Below are 24,306 nucleotides of genomic sequence, written 5' to 3'. Positions count from 1 at the left end.
TACTGACACACAGCTATTCTTGCACTGATGCTGCCCAAGATGACAGGTTGGACTTAAGGAACATACTCTGAAGGTCAGATTCAGCTCTTTTTATAAGAAATGGCCAAAGAAAGAGCAGCTCTAGAGAGATGCCCATAAAAAGTTCTATGATTTTTATTATTAATGATTCAGTTTACATACTAAAAAATCCCCAGTGACTGTAGTTTGCAGAATATTTGTAACCCATGGCAGTAGATATTTTCTTAACCAGCACTGCAAATGTTCTCTTGCAGCAGCGTTTCAGTTCTGCATATCCTTGTGGATAACACACTCCTGAAATTCATCAATAAACACAAATGTTCTATGCAAACGTAGCCAAAGGAAAAAAGCATGTTTGTCACAAAAAAGACGACAGTGTAACTTACACCTGAACTCCTCAAAATTGTCTAAGAAGTGAAGACTAAAACAGGTTAAAGGTAATCCATACAAAATCTAAATTCACAAATAATGGAGTTAAATGGGTGAATGTGAGATAAACTGGATATATATAAAACAGCACTGAGGTTCTTCATAAGTTGTTTCAGAGTATCTGTACAGGCTTTACACAATACCCTCATCACCAAAATGGAAATCTTAGAAAGCTAGACATTTTTTCCCCCCCAAAGACCTGAAACATAAATAATTTATTTGCAACAGAAATATATATTCTATGGCAAGTTAATAAATAGCAGAGACGATCTTCAATCAGTAACTGTTGTTGAGAGTACACAGTCATTTCCCTCCAGGAAAAAAAAAAAAAAAAAAAGCTGGCTGACATTTTGCCATGTAACTTAAGAGCTTTCCACAGAATACAAACAAATGGGGGGACATGCAAGTGGCTGAGGACCAAAGCATGTTCACAACCCAGTTGTCCTTTAAGGACCAATTTCGAAGACTCAAACTACAAATGCAACTAAATAATTCTGCCCTACACAGGTTTTATGTATAACATTGTATTAAAGCATTTCAGTTTGATGAAGAAGTTCACACAGATAAACTACAGTTTGGACACCAAGACAGCCACAGCTAAACCATTTCAACCCTCCAAAACCTGCAGTTAAGCTTCAGCTACAGAAACAAATCTAAAGAAACCTATATACACAGGCATGCAAACACCTCCCCTCCCCCATAAAATCCAATTTTATGTCTCAGTTAACAGGCTTCTCATCTTCAATAGTGCAGAACTGACTTATTACTTAAAGAATTCCCTTGTTTCTAGTCTTCTGTGTCATCCACACAGCACAGCTAATAGCAACTACTCTAAAAAAAAAAAAATTCCCCATTCACAGTTGTTTGAAACCGTTATATGACTTTAGAAAGTAAAATGTATAACCTCTTACCTGAGCATGAAAATTTGACATAGTCGTTGTCTCTATATCTTTCTTTCCCAAAATCTCCATTTTCACTGGTGAATTGGGAAAATTAAACGAAAAGTAGTCTAAAAAGTCAGGTAAATAAGTAGCTGCCCCATGAACAATACCCATTACATAGTAAGCTGCACAGTTTTCATTTTCACTAAAAACCAGACCCACAAACTCTTCTGCAAATCTCTCCATCTCCACAGGAGACAAGTGGGAGAGTTCATTACTGTAGGCATGGATAACTGATGCACCTCCGTTAGGCTGGTGCTCAATATGAATCAGCTGTTTGAACTCCAATGTGTCCAACCTTTTGAGTTTATTTTGAACCCGTGGCTCCTTTAACGAGACAAATGGAAACTCACTGTTCTCTGGTATCTTGGACTCACAGTCCTTCTTGGGATCCATATTTTTCCCACTGAAATCCTTAAGATGATCACCTATGATGCCTTTGGCTTCCTGATCCTCAATATCAGAAACCAATCCTGAGCAGATGGTCTGAATGGACTTGCTGTACATTTTTGGACGCTTCCTCTTCTCATTCTCTTTATGTTTCTTTTTCTTTTTCTTCTTAACTTTTTTAATCTGTAGCTCTTCTGCATTGGTTTTTGGTTTCTCCTTCCCACCTGTTGACAGTAAAAAATCTCTTAAGACTCTTTATATACACACAACACGTACTTAAACAGCAGTATTCAAAATTACCAAAACCCCCACCGTGGCACAAAAGACCAGAGACCAAAAGCAAGGATGACAATGTGTATCTTACCAAAAATGAGCAGAGTAAGAGACACCTGCCATGTTCACATTCTGCCTGACAAATAAGGGAAAGACATCGCAAAAAAACCAAACAAGTTTCCCAAGGCTGCTTTCATGATGAGTCACAGTCCTTCAACATTCCCTTTAACTGGTCATCAGCAGTTACTGTCCCAGAAAGTCCAGAGATGTCACAGGACAGCTGTCCAACGCTGCCAAATAAGGGATTTACAAACCATCCATGGATATCAACCAGCAGCAGTGAGTTGTTCACAAGATGCCACTACTAAAACCTACCCTGTCAGATGGGCTTTGCATGGTCATTCTTTCATAACTAAATAAATTGTGCTGAAATATATGTGGGAACATCTAAAAAGTGACCCTATATATATTAGAAAATAAACAGAATTCAAACAAAACAAAACACACCTTGAGGAAAACACAAAACAGAAACCAGCTTCAAGTCATAATGCACAAACTGAACTGAAAACAAGAAAAATGTTCTCTCTCTCTCTTTTTTTTTTTTTTTTTTTTTTAGTTTTAAAGTGCTTTCCTTCAATTGCTTTTGGGATTTTTTTGCAAGTAATACAAGTGGTAGCGAAAAAACTTCTGGCACTACACTGCCAAAAAATCTAGCAGCTGAAATTATTTAGCAAATAGTGAAATTATTCTATATATATATATATATCACTATACATATAGTGAAGTTACTGGGTATATTTCAGCACAAAGTTATATTCACAACAAGCAACTGATGACTGTCAGGTTCAAACACAGAAGCTAGGAAGTTTAGAAACTGAGTATTTCATTGTAAGACCAAGTAATCTCAAATTCACAAGAGTTAAGTTAGCCGGTCTCTACTACTATGCTGCAGAAGACTATTTTTGGCTTGCAATCTTCAGCCCAAGTAACTCACAGGAGTCCTCAAAAAAAACCCACTAAAACAAAACAACAACAACAAAAAGAAAGGAAGCAATAAAAAGAGACCACAACTGTCGGTGCAGGGAATCTCAAATTCTTGCTGATAATTAGGAGGCTTGGACATGGAAGATACAGACACTGGAAAGGAGAACACGCAATTTAGACACTTGCCTCTGAGCCTGAGAGGTTTATGACAGCAGCTACACACCTTTGGGATTCCTGAAGTGGAGGCAGGCAAGCTAGTTATGTCCCTGCATTCTATTTTCTCATGGAGGGGGGGGGAGGAGGAAGTGCCCTGAAGTCACTTCATTTCTTACTTAGCCCAAACAAGGAAACAGCCTCTAGGATTTCTTAATCTAATAACTACAAAGATTCCCTTCACTCGAAATCAGATATAACATGGCACACTCTCTGAGCACGATTTCACTTTTAGCTAACCGAGTTCAACTGCCAAAAGGCAGAGTATCCTCAGAGAATCCTTTCTTAGCTAAATTTATTGTAAAACTAGCATCACCTCTGCAACAGAACTGTTTCATCTGGTAGATGCAGTGTTCACCCACTTCTTTGTTAATGTTTTCCTTCTGTCACAAGTCTTATTTAAATCTAATGGGCATGAAAAGACAGAAAGAGCAGCAACACATATAAAAGTAAGTACCTTGGTCTCAGAGGAGTCCTGAAAATAGTTCACTGAGCATGGCAGGGTACTTAAGTGACATGTCACCAACCTGACAAAAATCACCTACTACTCACATTCTGGGGTATGGTAATGGTGTCATTATGGCACCAACTACTTTCAGAGGGAAATAAAAACAAAGAAATGGTTTATGACAGTGGGAAGCTCTGTATTACAGGCTTAAAAATCTCAATCCAAATCTCAAAACACAGACTACAGAACAGACATTTCCCCCACCTCCTGACTGCAGGAATACCCAACCAGAAAGCATCCAAGAGCATACAGGTATTTCAAAATCTTAAAAATGCTTTAACTAATCATTTTTAAATTGTTTCGCTTTAAACATGAAAATTTGTTTCGATATTGATGGATCTTGCAGCAAGTCAAACATTTTCAGATATTATGTTAGTTTGAATATAAAAAATATGGAATTATAGCACCAAACACTGGAGCATGTTGAGGCAGAAGGAAGAAGGAGACATCCGTCTTGTCCTTCACTTTAGGACTTCACTTGTCCTAAAATGGAGCTCAGATTTCTGCGGGGACTAATCACTCAGACGTGGGACTTCATGCACAGCAGGGAAAGGATGGAAATTTCTATTCACTGGGGTGCAATCAGCAGCAATATAAACAGAAACACATACAACACCTAAGTGCAAAGCAAGAAGCTATTTGCTATGGCAAGAGCCAAACTGCTCTGTTGTGAACATGTTTATAACGACCATGGAAAATCCTAAGACAACTACAGATCTACAGTTTCTTGCTGAACATCCATCTATAAAATCACAGTCATTATTGGTAGTTGAAATGTGAAGTATTTACAGGAGATGGGTACAAATCTGGATCTGTGCAAAACTACTTCAAAAATTATTGACTTTCACTCCTACAGTACAAGAAGGAAGATGATCTGATTTTCCCTTCCAATCTATCCCATGCCCTGCCTTTGATTCTACCTTCTGCAACGTTTTACTGACAACCAATTTCACTCAACTTCTCCTGTTGTATTATATGTATTTCACAGATGCAGCTGTACAATAAAATAAAAAAATAAAAATAAAATAAATATATAAAAAAAGCCTGCTACTAAATTACAAAACAGGCTTCCTTGGAGAGGTGGCAGATGCCCCAGGCCTGTCAGTGTTTAAGAGGCATTTGGACAATGCCCTTAACAACACACTAACTCTTGGTCAGCCCTGAAGTGGTGGGGCAGTGGGACTGAACAATCACTGCAGGTCCCTTCCAATTGAAACAGTCAATTCTATTCTAACCCTCAGTGAGCAGTACTCAAGAGAGCACAGCCATGGCCTTGAAAGCAGCAGCACTTTTAAGACAGAAACAACAACAAAACCAAACCAATATAACAATTAAAATCAGATAGACGGAACGTAAACCAGTCTCAAATTTTGCAAAGTTCACATGAACGTGTCCAAAAAGGTTTGTGTTCAAAATCAGTTGCAAAAATATGTTTAACTTGGTATATATTTATGGAAGCTCTTAAAATCTTAGGAGGAATTACACCAAGGCATTTTTGAAGTGAAGAACATTTATCAGTCTCTGTGTTTGTTTTCACACCATCTCTGTGAAAGCTTCAGAAGGGGAAAAAAGCTCTCAACCACAGGATAAAAATAATTCTTTTTCTGGTATCCAGGAGTCTTCTTTCCAGCTTGATAAAAAATTTTCTGTTCAGCTTTAAATAAAGAGATTTTAATACAGTCTGGTTTTACTTTTGAACACAAGATAAAAGGGTTTTGCCATTTACACATAGATCAAGTATTACATTTCATCAGTACACACTTTCCCAAATCATCCTAAGTTGCAAAACTAGTGCACACAATTTGGAACTAAATAAACATTTGCTAACAGCCTCTCATCTCTGAACACAACTCTCTTCCACAGAACTGTTTGCATCTCTATAAATAAAAAGGATAGAGCTGAGAACATTTTTAATTCTGAAACACTTGGAAACCAAGACAGCAACAATCACTGAAGGCCATATAGCAAAAAACTATCAGAAGATCTATGATGGAAAGTAGCAGGGACCCATGAACTGCTACTTGCAACTGGAAAGAGAAAGAAAAAAAGTGTTTATCCTTGAGAGACAAAACATGAATCAAGAGTCTGAGCTACTGATGGCACTAAAGAGGGAAAAAGCCTTAAAACAAAGAAGTCAGAAGATAAAAAGGATTCCAAATGGGATTTTCTCAAAACATTTCTAGGATTGAAGACTTTGAAAAAAAATTACATACGAACAAGAGTAAGACTTAGTTCTCTAAACCCATTTAAAGCAGGAATTACAAGGTAACATGACTTCAAAAACTGGTAAGTTGTTCCAAGTCTTTTTGCAAATTCACACAGGCTTTTGCTACTGCACACAAGGCAGATTCTGTCAAGAACTCTACCTCATTTCCACACTGGCAGCACGTTACGTACTTACAGAAAATTACTCTTAGATATTTCATACACTGTATTTCAAAGAGGAAATATTTATATTATAAAATTAAATTGTATATTGAAAGACTGAAAAAATGTGAAATGTGTAATTATTTGTTCAGCCTTCAAATGTGGGTATATGACACAGCTGAGCAATGTATGAGCTCGCTGCCAGGGATGAGTCCAACCCCCCCTTCTCCTCTGCCACTGCTCCTGGCACACAGTCCTGCACCATTCCTGCCACTGACTGATGCTCATCTGATTGTCCAGTAACTCAGTAGCTCAGCAGAAAACTATTCACTTTGTTGCTCTAGATCATAGAACAGAATTGGTTCATAGTATTGTCTGACAGGAACTAAAGCACGGAGACTACTGAGAGCAGGCATTGGGGGGTACTGGAGCCCACCCCTCATCAGTGGCTGAAAACTACTTGATCTGCTCCCCAAACCACCCCCAGCACTGAATAAGGCTGAATTTTTAACGGGAAAAAAAAAAAAAAAAAAAAAGTCCCACCACCTCATACAACAGTACATACAGGAGGACAGGATCCACTTCCTAGCAAACCTTAACAGAAAGCTTCCTAACCCCAAAGCTTGAACTCTTAAATTCAGAGAGGTTACACAGTTTATCTTTTAAAGATAACATTTTAGTTCATTTTACTGTAATATGGATCAGGCCACAATTTCTTCCCTCTGTCCTTTCTTGCGGTGAGTGTGGGTGGTGCTGTCCAATGCTCGCTCCCCATGCTGCTTTGACATCTACACATGACCAATTTTAGAATATGTATGTTCAGTTATTTCAGCATACAGACAATTTTCCTGAAGAACACAAATACAGAATGAAAAACTGATTTCTAGAAGCAAGCAATATTTCTCAGCAAAGCTTGAACAGATTGTGACAGAATGAGAAGGAAGCACATTTCTAGCCTAAGGCTTCTGCTCTACTGAATTTCAAAGATCCACTCTGAAGTAGGTATTTAAAACTGCTTAGAAGTTGCAAATACTCCAACAGCAAAAGAAGTTAGTTTGCTGAAATACTGGGATTGCTATCAGCACTGCCAAATAAATACTTTCATCTTACTACTCTTCTGCATTAGCTGCAGAGAAAAGCAGAAACCCACTCATTCACTCACTCCTCTGCTATATATATCAAAATACTTTAAAGTAAAATGTGCTGTTTCTTCCAAAACCAATAATGCTGCTTTGACACTTGGCTAATGGACACCAAAAAAGAACAGCTGCTTTCCACATCTCCCTAGGGCAGCAATCAAGTTGCCTCAGAGCAGACACATAGAATTCCGTGAAAACATTAAGTAAGCAATCCAAAAGGCTAAATAAAGATCCCAACACAAGACTGAGATATCCAAGCTAGCTTAGTTTTAAGCAAGATCTGGCAGCAACAGTGCAGTGCTCGATGCAAGCTGATTTCGCCTCTCAAGTACTTACTGCTGAGGCACTCACAACCCAAAACGTTCAAGGTAGGTGTTTCAGAGGATCCTTCTCCAGCATCTACAATAAAGGTGTGTACACACATACATATCCATACAACTGCTGGAATCTAACTGCAGCCAAGACAGCACCCAATCTCAAGTGCACAGCATCTTTGTCCCTGTGTCCTGAGATGCATTTAGACACGAACAGCTACTGAACCAGCTATAAAGATAAAACCTTTTTGCACTGCTCAAGACAGAAGTTAACAACTTCCACTTGAATTAAAAACAAGTTAGTTAAGGTGAGTCAGAGAACTGATGTAGGACCCCAAGAATGAGAAATAACACGGGGCAGGGATGTGTGTAGAAAAACCCTCAGCACTCAGAGACTTTTATAGGAACTTTCCTCTTGACCTAAAGTTAAAAAGCAGACTGAGCTCACACTTCATTGGACTGTAAAAAGAAAAGAAAAAAGAAAAAGAAAAAAAAATCAAAGGACAGCAAAATTTTAATTCTGCTTCTATTCTTATTTGCCTAATCGTGTCTGCACGATTATAAGTTACAAAACATTATTAAGGAAATGAGAAGAACGGAAATGTATGTTCATTCCATTCATGCACGGACAAATTCAGTAATATCAGAACTACCTCTAAACAACTTTCAACAATCATCGAGGCAAGTCAGGCTTTCCTTCTCCCATGCATGCATCTATAGGACAGGCAGATCTTTCAGGGTAACTCAGTACATTTCATTTCTTGTGGTGACACAATATCCCTGTCACTCATAGCATAGGGCTGAGATTTAGAACTGTTCAAATTTCATGCAAATCAGCCAACGCTCTGTTATTACTTGATGACCCACACTTGTAATTTAAATTAATGTTAGATAGCCTGAACTCTGCTTTACTACAGACACCTTACAAGAGTAAGTTTTTAGAACTAGAAAAGTTAGACATTGCCTGAAGTTTACTTTGTGTTTTGTCCATCAGAACATCTGATCTGAAATTTAAACAAGCAGAGGCCAGGAAGTAAAATACTTCATTCAGTTGCTTGAGCCAGAACAGTGTTTCTCAACTTTGAGGTCACAGCCACCAAAATTATGAAGGACGGACTTTTGGCATTTCAAAACAAAACCCAAAAATTAATAACTAAATTATTCATTTAGCACTGTTTTCTAGATGACAACTTGCAGCAGGAAGACACAAACATTTTAACAGCAGCCAGTAATTCAAGGCAGTTTTTACTTCCTAACTTTAGGAGAGCCCAGACACCAAAATTTAAGGGAGCTGAGGAGCACTTGGTGGGGAGTAGAAAGATAAAAGAACATCAATGCAGAGAAGCCTAAACAGGGACCACATTTCCAAGTTTTTTTTTTCAACTGAACAGAAGGACTGGAACATAGCTTCCTCCTCACTCTGTGGGACATGAACAGACACAGCAGCATCAGCCAGGTGCTGTACACCCCTTGCTCTGCAAAGCCCTGCCTGTTCTGCCACCAGCTACAGCACAGGGCTCTAGTCCTGGGCTTGGTCCTGCACCAACCACCTCCCACTGCAGCCCTCTCCAGTCAGGGACAAGTGAGAAGTAACCTCCAATTAATGATCTTCACTCTCTTCCCACAGTCGCAGACACGATTCTCACTGCAGTTCACTCTAAAGCTACTCATATAACATCAAATCACAATGTCTCAGCTCTGGTACAGCTCTTCAGGTCGATCTTTAAATAGCCAACACAAAAATCCCAGTTCAAACCACAGAACTGTCCCCCTGGATCTTCCAGAGGGTTTAGGGTTCATAACCACAAACAACTAAAAAACTGGACAGGACCAGCCAAGATGCCATTCACGAACCAGTAAATAAATAAAATATGCAGTCGCAGAGAGTACAAGTGTTCTTGGAGCCACTGTCACTTAAGGTGGCCAAAAACAAAAAAGAAAAAAAATTCTAAAAGAAAAAAAAATCTACCCAGCACAAGAAAGAAAAAAAACATAAGAGAAGCATTTTAGATATTAAAAACCCCTCAAGTTTGTACTAGATAACAAAAATATAAAACTGTCAGTTAACGTATCACATGTTACATATTTATTTTTATATCTCTTTCAATAAATATGATTCTACATAATAATTTGATGAGTTAATGATGAAAAACATACTAAAAATAGTTGAAAATTATTAGAAAACTGACTTCCTAATTGAGTTAAAGTGGGAACATGGAATTGTAAAGAGACATGAAACGCAGAGTCACTCCACAAACGAGGAGAATGAGCAAGATCAGCAGCTGACAGGTTGCAAAGCTAATAGGCCACATGCTGAAAACAAACAGAATTTCAAGGTGCCTCAGTACAGAGCCCAGGAAACAAACCAAACTGCAGGAGTAACTGAGAACTGGCAGCTATCAGATTCTGCTTACAGGCTTGAAAGTTTGACTATTAAGCATCAGAAAAGTCAAGCCTAAAATACATCAAATAATCCTATTTCATGTTGTCTCAGCCCTCCTGGAAGCTGAATAGTAACAACCACCTTGAGAGCAGCTATTCAAGATTTTCAGAAAGTGACATCTATGGGTGTACAAACACAGCATGTGATAAAAGTTGCTACAAAGATATGCATCGACTACTACCATGTTTAGGTCCTCATATAATCGTCTCTTACCTACTAGAGCCATACAGGAAGATCCTAACATGCTCCTTCCTATATCCTTTCCAACAACTGCACTTATGAACTTCAGTGGCATGTTGTAAGATCAGCAGAGATGTATAAAGTGATGAATTAAAAAATACAAACCTCTAAGGTATTTCCAGTTAATATTTCCACCCTGCTATGGAAGAACTTTAAAGACAGCAGAGAAACACACACAGAAGCAGACCTCTTTTCTGAACTATCACAGTATTTTAAATAATCTGTGGCATCAAAATCAGAACTGAAACCCACTTCCCATAAACACCACCATCAGAGGGTAAAAGAAGAATATTTTGTGTGTACTCAGCCTAACAACTTAGTCAGATAATTACCTAGTAATAATAATTATATAATAAAATTATATATATTAATATGTTATAAAATTATAATTTTTATTTATTTTATTTTATAAATAAAATTACAATTTATTTATTTATAAATAAAATTATATAATATTATATAATAATAATATAACTAGTAATAATTAACTAGTAATAATCTGGAGGTAGAAAGATTGTTCTCGAAGGAAGAACTCCTTTAAATGTGACAGCACTGAAATTCTCACAGAATTCTTGTCTTTGAAACACAGTAATTAAAAAACTACAATTATTTCCATAGTCTTCACCATAAAAAGACATTTCAAATAATACACATGCATATGCTAAACAGCCTTTCATAATTTGTAACCACAGCCTTCAGATCTCATCAAAAATCATAGATTTTGCAGGTAGTGGTAGAAAAAGGCTTTCATTTTTCATTGATGTACCAGAAGTCTTTGCTTCAAGCTCCAGACCCCCACCTCCAGCAAGACACACTTCAAAGCCTTACAGCACAGCTCTCCCTCCAGGTGCCACCTGCTCCATCACATTCAACATCTGTGTTTCACCCCAAACTCATATATTTCATTGGTTAAAGTTAGTAACTTGGAGCATAAGGACTGTGAAGCAAACAATATTACCGGCAAATCAGTGTGATGGGTTGTGTGCCCTGCACTCTTACTTCAGTCTTACCCATTCCCTCAACGTCCCATCAACTGAAGTGCAAATAAATTTTTCAACGTTCTCCCTAAAGATACACGCAGACAAAATACAGTGGATGGGAAAAAGCATGCAGTATGACTCGGGTCTCGTGTTCAATATATCAATTTTATAATCACTTCTGTGCAAAACCCACTGATAAATTTAAAAGGTTCACAAGAATGTACAATTAAATGTCATTTCTTCCAGAAAAATAATTAAAAAAAAAAAGCTTTATAAAACAATTTGTACTTATATATGTTCAAAGCAGAAAAAAATGTTCATTTTCAGTTCTTTCCTGCATTTTGGAATTCAATAAACCAAGGTATTTAACCTTGCAGAAACACACATTAAGAATTTCTACTGAATTTTCAGTTATCACTGTTCTCTGATATAAATAATGTGAAAAACAAGACTGATTTTTTTCTTAAAGGAAAAACACAAATTGGACTGTTTACAAATAAACCTATTAATCATCTTCCTTTTTGCAGGATCTCAAGTAACTTTCGGTCACATAAATTTTTTTGTATGAAACTCTCCATTTCTAGAAGGTAACTATTTATTATGTTTTTTAAAAAAAAAAAAAAAAAGTTTAAAAATTCAGAAACTATAAGTGATTTAACAATATGCATGTGCCAAGAAGCTTTTTTTTTCCAAAAACTGAGCTCTTCCTTCCACGTAACAGACTGAGAGACAGAAGTAATTAGATAGCTTTATTCTTCAGATAATAGATCTTCAAGTGCAAAAGGATGACAAAAAACCTTTTCATTCTAGGTTCATAACAAAAGCCATCAGCCTCTCTGAAAGTGCCTCATTTCCTTTTGCAGCCTCAGGAACTGCAAAAAAATACCCTCTTCAAGAACTGTCTGTCTCCAACACTGGCAAGTTTTATCACTGCTTTCAACAGAAAGCCAACCCAGGTTTAGGCAAAGGAACAGCTTACACACCTGAGTTTCCTCATACCAGTAAACTTCCACATTCAGCTTAAAGCACCAAAATCAGGCTTATGCACCAACTCTCCCTCAAAAGGCATCAGTCCCTCACTACTGACTTCTATAACTAGTCACCTTTCACCTTGGTCAGCTACTTTAGCTGTCTGAAGTCACAGACTGTTACCTCCAGCCCCTCAAAGAAAGTAAGTCACAAACAGATGGTCAGAGCAATATTTTACAAGATATAGATCTAATAACTAGAAGAAGGAAATTAAATGTCTTTAGGCACTGAAGTGCTGGTCTCTAGACACCAACACCAAAGAAAAAACAACCACAGAACCAAAAACCCAAAGAAAAGGGAAGCAGACTCATTCCAAAACTTTGTTCAAAGCCCACGCAAGAAATTCTGAGTCCAGAATAACAGGGCCTGCAGTCTTTGCTACACAGGAAGAAGACACCCTTAGATAAATATTTGAGAAGGTCACAGAGACACTGACATATATAATAAGAAGCTGCATCTGAAAGCACTTCTGCCTTTGCTGTCCCTTGTCCAGGATGTAAAGCCAGATCAGCAAAACAACTCAGGAAATGTTATACGAACCTCACAGCACATACAAACAAGCATATCCCGTCAGATTCCGGAGGCTCACAGAAAACACTGAGCTGCTGTTCTGAACAGGATACAAACCCAGTGGAGAGAATCTATCTGCTCTCCTGACACATTCTCTTCTTTTCCTGAAATAGGAGTCAATTCTGCAGGATACTGAGAAACCAAACATAGCCTCTAAAAACACTTTCTGCCAACACCTTTAAGAAAATGTACAACTCACTTGCCTGATAACAAGCCAAGTGAAATTGGGTAAGGCATCTAATGCACTTGTAGCACTGTTCTTTATGAGAATAACCCATCTGCTACTCAGCACAGGTGTTCTAACACAATCCCTGGGCATATTTTTACATTACTTTGAAAGTAAAGCACCATTTTAGGCTCAACAGCCCCACTAGGCATCATGTATTAGGTCTGTGTAAGACGACTTTCTGTCTTGGCAGCTTCCCCCGATCTGCTGAATGGCAACAGAAACAGGACCCAGTGTAAAAACAGGCTGTGACTCAAAAAAAGCCTGAAGAACCTCACTGTTGAGGCAGTTAAGCTTTGCTCAGTATCTCCACTATCTCAACCAACAACTTCCTTCCACACTCGGCAAAGACAAGTCACACCTGTCCCTCTCACAGGAAGTCACCAGTTTACCCTCCTCCTGTTCAAGGCAATACCTTTAGATCTGATCAAAGCAGGTTTGAAGCTGTCATAGCTGCTAATACAGTTAACTTCTGTGCAGAATATCATATGTGATGCAGTAATGACCAGGTTCTGTGCCTCTGACCTCATACAAACATTTTGAAGATTAAGTTTTGATTTGAGGTTTTCAGTTTCTGGTTTGTAAATTAAATCCTAAGCAGACAAGGTAACAGAAAAACATATCAGGAATTTGTTCCTAACTTCAAAAGCAGAATCTGAAAATACATATTAAAAAAAAAATTGGTCTACTCAAATAAGCAACACCCTCACAGAAAATCTGATGTAGCATGACCTCAGTGAAGAGTAAGGTGGTTCAAGAACTGGCTTAACTGCTGTGCTCAAAGGGTTGTGAGCAGCAGCACAAAGCCCAGTTGGAAAACAGTCCCTACTGGAATAATCCAGACAATTAATGTCAGACATAAAATGTAACACACTTCATTTTTCTTCTCCACAATATATAAAATTATAACCTGCATCTTCTCTGCAGTTATTGAAGAAGGTATCACCAATATCATTCCCTGAAGTACTGGTCTTTCCTACTACTACTAATGTATATGCAACACCATGGTGATAGGTTTATCTTTAATCTCCAGTACCTAACACATTTGACAAAAAAAAGTAACATCTACAGTTAGGTTTTAACTTGCAACCCTCACACCAAATAACCAGAGAAAATGACATAAGCTAAATGAAAAACATAGTATCTAAACACAAATATTTTAAGCACTTAGAATAAAAAACACTATATAGCTTGAACATACCTTTCTGCAATAATTTGATCTCTCCATTTTCTTTCTTGACTTCATTCATTATTTTATGCTTCTTCTTCTCTTTTTGCTTCTTTTCCCTTTCTTTAACTTTGTCTTTGATTTGAGCTGAAATGCAAATATTTCACAATTAAGTAGGAACAGAAAAATGATTGCCACATGCATGTTTCATATTACTCTTATATAAGCTCTATTAAGAGGATAAAAGGAGGAGTTACAAGTACTTATAATATGAAAAGCTAATATTTATCTGTTGCATAATCCAACATAAGCTTCTTTAACTCAGACAAGTTTTGTTTCTGTTATGTTTGAACTGTACACAACAACCCAGCAAGTTAACTGTAAACAGTTAACAATTTCTGCTTACTGCCATACCTTCTGCTCTTATTTTGCATCTGAAGTCCGGGCTCATTCCTTGAAATTCAAATTACACACATTGCATAAGAATTGAGGGGAAAAAAGACTATAATTTGCATTTTCCTGGGTGCACATCTACACTGGAAACCTCGTAACTATCTACACATACTCTGAACTTAAAGGCTTTTGCAAATAGCTTGGAATGACGACTTCATTTGTCAGCTAAAAATCTTTTACATTATGTTCACAGGCTACACGAACGCATTCATAGCAGTCAGACGTAATTAATAAAAACACATGAAATGTGATGTATTTGCACAGCCAATGTAATTCTCCAGTGCTTCCCCTGCTTACCTACAATCAGCAACAGCTTACCTGAGCAGCCTCATTATTCATTTACTTTCTTGTCAAGTCACTCCATGTTTTTAAATCCCTGACACACAAAAGCAGAGCCTTCAGGCATGCTTTCTGCATGTAAAACACTAGACCCAGAGGAATTCATCATTTCAAGAAGTAATCTTTTCAAGCCGAGTTTAGATTCACTTATGAGGTGAAGCATTTAGAGAAGTCACACCGTACTAAGCTTATATGCACTGCAGCCAGCACTTCATGCCTCCTGTCTTGGCCTGAAGCCAGTACCTGCTCCAAGCACATATTGAGCTTTTTAACCTCCGCAGGGAAAGAGGAAATCTGATTTCAAGCTTCTACATAATATTATGCTTCAGAATGCTTTCTCAGTAATACAGCTGAGACAATCCTGATGTTTTATTCATGGTACTTGCATTATAAATCCCAAGTGGAAGCAAAGAGAAATCCAATTACTCTTCCTTGAGCATCTACATAAAATAGAAGCAGCAGGTATCTTCACTACTAACAAATCAGAAATATTCCTCAGTTCCAGAAGCCTGTATAGAGTGGCCCCCAACCAAACTACTCATGAAACATGTTAATAAAGGTGCAAGGATTCAACAGTAAGTGCACATAAATGAATGCTCTAACAATGACTACACAGCATTCATACTTTTCCTTTTAGGAGTCTTCTAGTAAGGATACAGAAGTCAAACCCTCGCAGTTGTCAGGGTGAAGGGAAGAATGCATTTACTTTTTTAGACTGTCTCTTAAATAAAACTCACAAGAGACAGTAGTTGAGATAGCCTGTTGTCTATCCACAGATCAAGATAAACATTGTGAAGAGAAGAGAAACTATGCTGGCACAAAAATAAGGAATGAGGTAGCTGTGCTTAAAGCTGTCTGAATATCCTTGGTCTAAGTGACTGTTTCAGTCGTGTCCAAGAGCCTTCTAACAGCTCAGTGAGAGGGGACGGATGACAAAGCAGATTTGTGTACAGCAGACTATGGAAACCAAACATGTTTTCCTAAGCAACACAAACCTTTCTAGGAATAGGTTAAGAAGGCATAAACCTTCCTCTCCAGCTTGTCTCTACCCAAAAAGGAATCCCTAAGTTGCAAACCCCCTACAACTCAAAAGAATGAAGTCAGAAATAAATTGTACAACAGGAGTTTAAGTAACACTCTGAAAGCAGACACTCAGCAAGTAAGCAGCAACACCAGCCTTGACTTGCAACCTGTGTTGAACGCTGGACTCATCAAGGATTACAATTATCATGGGAAGACGTAGATTTTATCTCCACATTTTGGTATGGTTAAGAGGCACACTTGACTTTTGCTATCACTTACAAACCAAAGAAAGACTGAAGAGCATATACAAATGCTGAGCCTTGCTGAAAGAGGACAAAAGACTGTAAGAATCCTTTACTGTCAGCTCATGAATAGCATCACAGGCCAATGAATCTTCCAGCTTTGTCAGAAGCAAAACATAAGGACCGAGAACAAGCCAAAACCTTTTCAAGAGCCTCTAGTTTATTTTCACATCTAGAAAGCAATTAGCAGAGTCAATGGTGAAACCTTCCAGACAAGAGAAACAATGGAAGCATCCTGTGACCTCCTCCAGCAACAGCCACAAGCTAATCACACCTGAAGCCATTGCAAATGGAATGTAAATGAAGCCGAGGAAGGTTTGAAGTAGAGTTAACTGCTTCCTTTCTAGAAATTACAGTACTGTAAAAAAACCAGTGATCAGCCTGCAGCAAGTAAAGAACAGTTGAGAATCCCAATCTAAATGTACAAATTTTCAGATTTCCTCTCTCAAAGCTCACAGAATAGATTAGCGATAATAGTTCTTAAAAAAAAACCATAAATATTGGGGAAAAAAATTTCATACATTAAAAAAAGAAATCTGTGTCAAAATCACAGATTTTGACCTGAGCTTAATTCTCAGGCCAAATGTCTTCAGTTTACAATTGTTAATAAGTATTTTCTAATCTGCCTTGCAGAACTCAAACACAACTCTCAAAATACCTCAGATTATTCTCCTCAGGGACAGATATTCCATTTCACAGCTTTCAATGGGATGCAGGGATAAAAATCAACTAAATTATTTTACTACTAACCCAAGATCGACTGCAGCCTAGATATGCCTTCTCAGCAAAGTCCATATATTTAGAAGCATCCAACAGTCACTGTAGTGAATAAACATGCTGGTAACTTGCCTACAGCACAGACACCTTACCAGGGAGGGCAAGTGCAATTCTCCAAGCACAGTCTCCAAAACTGCTGCCATCACGTGATGCTGCCCAATAAAGCCAGTTCAGTACAGGCCTAGAACTCTTTGAGACTTTCCAAAATGCCACAGACTAGTATCTCACTAGTGTCTTCTCTAAGGCAAGGTAACAATACCCTTCAGCCACACATAATTTCAGGCCAAATATTGCTTTTTCAACCAAGAAACATGAAAATTTTTCACAAAAACTCCTGCTTTAAAATAAATATCTCCAACATAAAGCAAGGTACAACCTACATGTCAGGAAATAAACAATCAACAAGTGAGGTTGGCAAGAAAAAACAAGAAAAACTTGTTCTGTTGAAGTTATGGACACCTGGAATGCTCTTGTACAGCTTTTTTGATGATTACCAGTAGGAGCTATGACTGGTCTCCATTTCATTCGCAGGGCAACAGGATCACAAAGTAGTAAAAGGTGAGAGATGTTCATGTTAAGCTTTCCATGTACACACAATATTCTGTAATTAGCCTTCACCAATAACTACTGCTAACAAATAAAAAAGGTTTCTGGAGCTGGTGAGTGAACAGGATGAAATGAATCCTCGGGGAAATAATTTTTCCCAAATACACACACTTCCTATGCCTTTACATACCTCGAAAGACACTAAAACTAAAAGCCAACAGTTTGAAATAATGTGTACCCCAGGGTAAAAATGAAAGAAATCTGTATCTTCATGAATTTTTTGCCTCTATCAAAACACACTTTTACTTCGTTTGATTTTGACAGAGAGTTATACTGCTCAGGAAATAACTGGTAACAGACTAAACAGAGTTTGTAAATACCTACCACCACAGTTAAAAAAAAAAAAATTAAAAAATTCCAAGTACAGTAGCAATCAGCTATGCAAGTCCAGTAAGACCGGGGCTTGACCCTCAGTTTTCAAGCTCTACTGCCCGGTGAGGGAGAGAAGTCTTTATTGCTATGGAATTATTTATAATTCTTGTGGCAAATTGACCCTGACAGGACATCAGGTGCCCACCAAAACCACGCTGTGACTTCCCTCCTCAGCTGGACAGGGGAGAGAAAATATAACAAAAGGCTCATAGGTGGTCAAGTTAAGGGCAGAGAGATCATACATAATACCAGTTACCATCACGGGCAAAACAAACTCAACCTGGGGAAAAAAATTAATTTATTACCAATTAAAAGTAGAGTGGGGTAATGAGAAATAAAAATTAAATGTAAAAATCATCTTCCCTCCACCCCTCTCTTCTTCCTGGGCTTAACTTCATTCCCAGTTTTCTCTAATTCTTCTCCCTGAGTGACACAGGGGGACAGGGGTTGTGGTCAGTTCATCGCACATTGCCTCTGTTGCTCCTTTCTCCTCCTCTCACTCTACCTCTGCTCCAGTGTGGGGTCTCTCCCACTACACTACTCCACAAATTTCTCCAATGTGAGTCCTTCCCAAGGGCTACAGTTCTTCACTAACTGCCCCAGTGATTAAGAGAGTTCCAGATGTCTCATTCAAGTTCACAATATGAGTGTCACCACAGAGTCCATATTCTTTGGTTTTGAGTCACAGAAAGAGTACACCCACCCATTGAAGAAATGCAGCAACAGCAGTATATTAAAATAAAAAGAGTGCTATATACAGACAGGAAGAATTATATTATGAAGAAGTGTTCTGCCTCACCTTCCAAAATGGCATCTGAAGAATGTTTTCATTTTGCACTGACTCCACATGATTAACTGAATTAATTAAGAATGATATGCATACTTCCTCCTCAAATCCAAAAGCTTTTATTTTTTCTGGATGTTGGGCTAAGTACATAAATAAAAAGAATTGATATATACTGTATTTATATGTTAAACAGCCATTTACAACTAAAGGTTATACTAAAGTCCTCTGTTTCCTAATGCCAGAGATACCTTCTCATAATGACTGCAGTGATTTCAGGCAGTAGTAAATAAAGGAACGCAAATTCACAGAACACACCAATCTGACTTCAGCTATTTAATTATTTACCTCTATTGCAAGCTTTCTACAGACAAAAAGTTAAACCAAGTACATGCTCTGTAACGGATGGACTACGTGCAACGTGGTCACTGTCAGATTGGGAAATTCTCACCTTGAAGCCGACGCAAGAGCTCAAGCAAGTCCCTTTCAGCACTGAAAGAGAGAGATGTTCAACCCTGTCAGATGCCAAAAGCTGCAGCTGCTTTGCATCAGTTTTCCAGATGGTAATCCACATTAGTAGTCAGCCATAGATTATGTTCAAAGTATTCTGCCTCTCTCCTCTGTTTGATTTAAGGGCTGTCACTGCACATGAGGCAAAATATTTACAGACTACTGCTAAGGGACACCATCAATATGGTAACACCAACAGCAGCGTAACTGAAAGGAACGGGGAATAAGGAAGGGAGTACAAGAACATCAGTCACCGTCCCTTCCATCAGCACTCTCTCGTCACTTTAAACAAACACCCATAAAAATAAAACCTCAAGAAGCCATGCTTAACTGGTTATGCAGATACATGAAGTACATTTAACACCACTATGTTAACAGCTTTGACACCTGCACTTTTATTAGGTCCTACAAGGTACACTGCAGAGCAGGTTTCCTGACTTAATGAACATGAAAAAAACCATATAGTATTTCCAAGACCCAAAAAAAAAAAAAAAAACCACCACCCTCAAAAATTAAAGCTTTCACGTTTCAATAACCAGGAATATCTGGCCAACACCCCTTTCAGTAATTTAAGTTTAAAATCCAAGATAAGACTAAAGAAATATTCTTATCAGGTGAGAACATTTCCCCAAGCTCTTCAGTGAATGGAAAGGAAGTCAGATCCCTTTCAGAACCAAAACATTTCCAAGAAACTGAAACCTAATCTTTACAGTTCCAAATTTCTCCAAGCTTCACCCTTCTAAGGAGACTTTCTACATGTGGAACTGAATGAGCCAAGTTTAAGCTCCAGCACTGGGGAGTTGCATCAGAAATCAGTAACAGAGAACATGACAGCTGCAAACAAGGCCTCCACAAGAGGTTTCAGATCAGATGTTTCAGCCTCCTGATCCTGTGTCAACTAAGAAAAATTATTTCATATTCTAAAATCAGAACAAGCTTCTGCTGTGTAAATTACACACAAAACTGAATTCTGGGTACAGGAGGGACTTTGAGCTCCAGCTTAGAAGACGAAAGATTTTGTTCTGCCTAGCAAAGCTTCAGGTTATCTCACTGAAAAAGGGTCAGGGTCCCTCAGGAGAAAGATACACTGCTCCAAATTTATCTCAACATTGGATACTTACAGTTAATGTCACTACCACCTCTGAAAACTAAACTGCATATACATCTCAAACATCTAGAGAAACCTGAGAAGTCCCTCTTCCTCTTGAATACCACATTTAAAACCCTAAACACTTGCTAGATGTTGCTGCTTACATTGGGGTATCTAAATAGAAATATATCAAAGAATTCACAAGAGAGTGATCAAGAGGCCTCACAAGCATGAAAACCACTGCTAAATTTAACAAGTTCAGCAGAGGGGAGGGGGAAGTGAGTTAGGCCACATAGTAAAAAAAAAAAAAAAAAAAAAAAAAAAAAAAAAAAAAAAAAAAAAAAAAAAAAAAAAAAAAAAAAAAAAAAAAAAAAAAAAAAAAAAAAAAAAAAAAAAAAAAAAAAAAAAAAAAAAAAAAGGCAAAGGAAATGGAAGCTAACAGAAGGAAGAAATGTTTAGCAGAAGAAAAAAAGGCAACAAAAGAAGATTCATGGTCCCAGTTCTAGAGAAGGGAAAATGAAGAAGATCCAAAAAGAAGATCTCAAATCTACTTTGGTAACACAAACTATGAGAGATGAGAATTCCACTGGATACAAACCATATTTAACAAGCCTGAAAAATGCAACTTCTTAAAAGCCAATAACCCAGAAGTGTCCTGCAACATAATGCAAGAGTTATTAGAAGAATCAGTGAAAAATGCTCACCTGAAATGTAATCTAATTTATCGTTCAAAGGCAGCAGGAGAAAGAACACATGGAGAAGGGCAAAGGGAGAAGCAAAATAATAAGAAAAACAAGAGCTACAGTACCATATTCAGCTTTCCTGCTCATTGGGGAATCCCCATCTGCAAGTTAAAGATACCAGTCTCATTTTGCAACTGCTTGTACACTGAGGTAATCAGCAAATGGATCATTGAAGAAAAAAAGGAATTCTGTCCACAGAAATGGCAAGAAACGCAGAACTGGGTCATGCAGCTGGATTACATCTTACAGCAAGCCTGCAGACCAAAACAAAAACTCTGGGCAGGTGTCCTCTGATGAAGTGGGGAGTGGTTGACCTGAGCTTTGCACTGTTGTGAAAACAATTTCAACTATGAACTGCTAGAGCAGACTATCAGTTAAATGACTAACTGAATCAGCATAGTCATAACCTGGAACAGCAATCGCTTTTGTCAAATTCACACCGTATTTTAAAACAAAAATATTGCACAACTTCTAGTTTCACTATCAGAATGTACTTGGCAAGTGAAATTTAAGCTTACTTTAAACAGCCTAAGCCTTGTATCTGGAGGATAAATCATGCATCTGGCATAAGATTCTTTCAGGTTCTCTACATGCTAGATCATCATCTCAGAAGGGTTCACTGAACTCCATTCATTTGATGGAATCACAAGCTGTGAGGCCTGGTTACGACTCTGCAACTTGAAGGTCTTTGCAATGAATTAAAACACCAGAGAAGTCTTCTAAATGAAGAAAACATAACCATTTTGAAGAGCTTTAAACACATCATCCATCTTGGCTATAAGCAAGTTTAACATCTTCCTATCACTTAGGAAGAACAGTGCCTGAAACAAGGCTCTCTTATCTAGCAATCATAGTTGAAAGCAAAGGACAAACATCAGCTTCTCTCCTCAGCACTTTTGAATGCTAAGTGAAAAATCTTCTCACAATTTCCTCCGGAGTGTCAGTATCTCTTATCATCATCACGGCAGATAAACTAGAATATGGAAAATGCAGTTGTTACTACTCCAAGTCTTAAGATGATGATTTTGCAAGGCCAGATCTCACATTCATTCACTCCATTGCACTGCACACCCTGATTCCCTGTATTCCCATCTACACCACAGACCCAGCAACCTCATAAGGCAAATGCTGCCATTCTTCCCCTGATCCCCCTAGCTCTGCTCCCCATTTTCTCTAGTACTGAGATCTGTGCAGGCCCTTACCAAGGTATAGCTTTTTCTCCTGGAATCTCAACTGCCCTACAGAGCAGAGCAGGCACACAGCACCCTCCTCCCCATTCCCCCAGGCACCAACAGCCTTATCAGGGCAAAGCCAAGTGCAAATCCCACTCCATCCCCTGTACCCACCTGCAGGGCATCTCCCCTTTGGCTGCAAAGAGGAGGATGGAGTTTTTCCATCTTCAAAACCTCAGAACAACCACGGAACTCCTACTCATTCCACCTGCTTATCTCTTGGTATTTCTACCTCTACACCTCTAGTGTCCTCATTGACACAATTTCCTTTCTGATAAGTGCAACACTGATACTTGTACCACTATGAGAGAAAACCAATCAGTACTATTAATTCCATGTTGCTGCTCATTTTCCACTGCACCAAAATAAAAAAGGTTGTTCAACTGCAGACTCCAGGAACAAGAGACCACATTTGCCTGCATTAGGTCGATTTTTAGAGTGCATTAGAGCTGCAGGGTGACAGCTTCTACGAACTCATCTCATTACACCTTAAGGGGCATATTTTTTCCTACTCCCCCACCTCCCACATATTCTGTGTGTGTAAACCTCTCAGCTTCTTTAATTACATAAAATCTTCTGAACTCACTCTGAAGTCATATCTGTAGGCTAAAATTCTCACACTCCTTCCATCCTACCCTTCCTCTAACCCTCCTTGCCTTTTCTTTTGCCCCAAAACAAGACCGGAATGACCTTCCTCTTACACGGCTTTTGCTTTTCCTCCCTCTTTCATTCCCAAATTCACTCATTCCCTTTTCACTCATTCTATGCTGTAACCACAGTCCCTACGGTATCTCCTTCCAGTCTATGCCATAGTTTCAGCACTCCCAAGCACAAGCCCTGCAAATTCTACCCTCCCACCCTAATATGTCATTCCTAGCTTTGCTCTATGCTCAGGATTCTACGTGTCTGCCCCCCAGCCATTCTTTTCTCCCTGCATCACAACTGCATTTCTTCCTTCCTCTCCGCAAAGTAAATTATTCACAGGATTAACAGCACAAACCTGTTCTTTAATCTACAGTCAAATACTGAACCACTTTTAAAAGCCTGGCTGCTTTCAGCAGAAGACTCAGTGCAACCTTCACTTCCTTACAGCCTTCTCTGCAAAAATATAGCCTAATGAACATAAAGTTCTTAATTTATACAAGAAATTATGCCTCGTAATTTCAGGTATAGAAACTGCTTCCTCTAAACAGAAATCTGGAGACGTTTGCCTTGTAAAATTTATTTGTTGCACTAGGTAGGTTTTCACAAAATAAACGAGAGGTAGATAGATCTGCTCTGAGCAGTCAGCAAGTAAAAAATCAAGAACCTGTGCCTGTCAGTATTTAAGTTCCAAGAAAAGATCCTTTCCAGAGAGAAGGTGCAGAATCTCCTCTTTAAAGACAAATCACAACAATTATTCAGTTGACAACATCACTATCAATTTCTTTTACCCATGTGAAAAAACACTTCATTATTATACCTTGTTATATATTGTTATTGTAATATTTTTCCCAGAGACTTATTAACATGACTGTGTAACACTGGCAAGACACTGTGGCAGTCTTAGTGAATATGGTTATTAATTATATAGCTTTACTATAGCTTGAGTGAGCTTCTTAGCGGCTATCCTTGAAGACAAGAGAGGGTTTCACCAACATCATTTCTGAAGACTTTTTCCAAGTTGCCTTTAAACAGGAACAAGGAAAAAAATGCTAAAATGGAATACCTGAAGGCACTGAAAAGAGATCGTTAAAAACCACTTGTATACCACCAATCCAGGAAATAAAAAAATTAAAAAAAAATAAAAAAATAAATTAAAAAAAAAAAAAAAAAAAAAAAAAAAAAAAAAAAAAAAAAAAAA

At 38.1% G+C, this 24,306-nt stretch overlaps 1 protein-coding gene across 2 annotated transcripts in view; it reads right to left on the bottom strand.

The window, feature by feature from the left end:
* RSBN1L (round spermatid basic protein 1 like) overlaps window positions 1-24,306 on the bottom strand; it is a 48,778-nt gene that overhangs the window by 22,680 nt on the left and 1,792 nt on the right. The window contains exons 2-4 of one of the 2 annotated variants that reach the window (XM_027896501.1): window positions 14,266-14,379; window positions 1,742-2,002; window positions 1,359-1,423 (exon numbers count right to left, since the gene is read on the bottom strand). In XM_027896501.1, the coding sequence (XP_027752302.1) occupies window positions 1,359-1,423; window positions 1,742-2,002; window positions 14,266-14,379 (440 nt within the window). Of the gene's footprint in view, window positions 1-1,358; window positions 2,003-14,265; window positions 14,380-24,306 lie in introns of both variants that reach the window. The other variant, XM_027896500.1, reaches the window with a different exon arrangement.

The sequence above is a fragment of the Empidonax traillii genome, unplaced genomic scaffold, assembly GCF_003031625.1.
Source record: "Empidonax traillii isolate 1590-97213 ecotype Southwest subspecies unplaced genomic scaffold, ASM303162v1 scaffold501:size454599, whole genome shotgun sequence".
Classification (NCBI taxonomy): domain Eukaryota; kingdom Metazoa; phylum Chordata; class Aves; order Passeriformes; family Tyrannidae; genus Empidonax; species Empidonax traillii.
The sequence above is the reverse complement of the archived record's forward strand: the minus strand, read 5'-3'. Positions and strand labels throughout refer to the sequence as shown.